This window comes from Echinops telfairi, unplaced genomic scaffold (genome assembly GCF_000313985.2).
Source record: "Echinops telfairi isolate 266 unplaced genomic scaffold, ASM31398v2 ScPeMD7_4225;HRSCAF=4972, whole genome shotgun sequence".
In the NCBI taxonomy this organism is placed as follows: domain Eukaryota; kingdom Metazoa; phylum Chordata; class Mammalia; order Afrosoricida; family Tenrecidae; genus Echinops; species Echinops telfairi.
The window spans coordinates 12,257,496-12,259,026 of record NW_022108124.1 but is presented as its reverse complement, the minus strand read 5'-3'; the positions used below and the strand labels follow the sequence as shown (position 1 = coordinate 12,259,026).

Genomic DNA, 1,531 nt, shown 5'->3' with positions numbered 1-1,531 from the left:
TTCATTACACAATTTTCAACTTTACCATGCAAAATAATATCCTTGCTTTTTAATACTATAAAGAGGTCTTGTGAAGTAGATTTATGCAATGCAATACATCTTTTGATCCTTTGCAGCTTCAGAGGAAGTGGCCACTGACAACCTTATGGAAAGAATTGATCCACTGTCAGATCCTGAAGGTGTAATGAAGACAAGCAGAATGTTCTCAGAGGTAGTGCTAGACGATGGGCCCCTAGCACTTGAAAGGGATGGAAGGCATTTGAAATGTGACTGAGGAGGAGCTGCTTTCTCACATTAGAGCCATTGTGGTGACAGGAACGGAGGAAAGTCTGTGGGACTTAGGGATCATCATTTGCTGATTGGGAAAAACTCAAGAAGAAACAGCTGTAAGGATCTAAAAATGGGAACTTGGAATGTATGAAGTATGAATCTGGAAAAAGTTTAAGTTATTATTATTATTTTTTTTGATAGATGGATTTTATTTACAAATACTGAAAACACCATTTGCAATGAGGAAACATTCCAAATTTTTACTCATAAAATTAGTTACAAAGCCACACATCCAGCGCTGAACAAGAGGGAAACGAAACGTTCCAGACGCATCTTGAGGAAAGTTCCCAGGAAACGCGCATCAGGCCAGACATCTCCCCCTCCGCTGTGTTCCACAGCAGCCCGTGCTCATGCCTGCATTTGCTCAATAAGCTCTTCCTTGTATTTGCCTTTCTCTTTTCCAACCTGTCGAGATTTGGCTTTGCGCTCAAGAATTTTTTTCCGATCTTTATCTAACTTCAGCCTGGTGATGACCACCTTGCTCGGGTGAATGCCCACATGGACAGTGGTTCCATTGGCTTTCTCGCGCTGCACCCGCTCGATGTAGATGACGTACTTCTTTCTGTACACCTGGACCACCTTGCCGATTTGCTGGCCTTTGTAATGTCCTCGAACCACCTGGACCTCATCGTCCTTGCGGATGGGCATGGAGCGCACGTTATACTTCTGCCGCAGCTCCTTGGAGAGCGGGGACGACATGATCTTCCTGCGCACGTGCGAGGGCGCGTTGAAGTGGCGTTTGCGGTTCTTGCTGCGGTCCGAGGTCACGAACGGGTTGAACTTCATGGTGGCCGTCGGGCGTCCGGCGACCTCGCCGCTCCACGCGCAGGACCAAGTTTAAGTTATTAAAAATGAAATGGAATGCGTAAATAGCTATACCCTAGGTGTTAGTGAACTGAAATGGACTTGTTTTGGCCATTTTGGAATCAAAATCATATGGTTTACCATCCTGGGAACGATACAATCAAGAGGAATTGCATTGCATTCATCGTATAAAAGGATATTTCACAATCAATCTTGAAATACAAAGCTGTTTGTGATAGGATAATTTATCCACCTGCAAGGAAATCCAATCAACACAACTATTAGTCAAGTTTACACAGCACCTCGAAAACTAGTGATGAAGTTGCAGAATTCGAATGTCTTGAGTCAGAAGGCCACCAAACATGCAGTCAAGATGCATTGGTAATTACTGGTTATT

General features: G+C 43.9%; 1 protein-coding gene across 1 annotated transcript; it reads right to left on the bottom strand.

Annotated features, from left to right (window-relative positions):
• Positions 1-503: 503 nt before the first annotated feature.
• Positions 504-1,147, bottom strand: LOC101652945 (60S ribosomal protein L26-like 1). Its single transcript, XM_045295069.1, has one exon. It carries the CDS (start codon positions 1,114-1,116, stop codon positions 679-681), a length of 438 nt encoding a protein of 145 aa, XP_045151004.1. The 5' UTR covers positions 1,117-1,147; the 3' UTR covers positions 504-678.
• Positions 1,148-1,531: the final 384 nt, after the last annotated feature.

Excerpts from the sequence above, each read along its gene's own strand:
- LOC101652945 (XM_045295069.1), bottom strand. The coding sequence starts at position 1,116 with ATGAAGTTCAACCCGTTCGTGACCTCGGACCGCAGCAAGAACCGCAAA.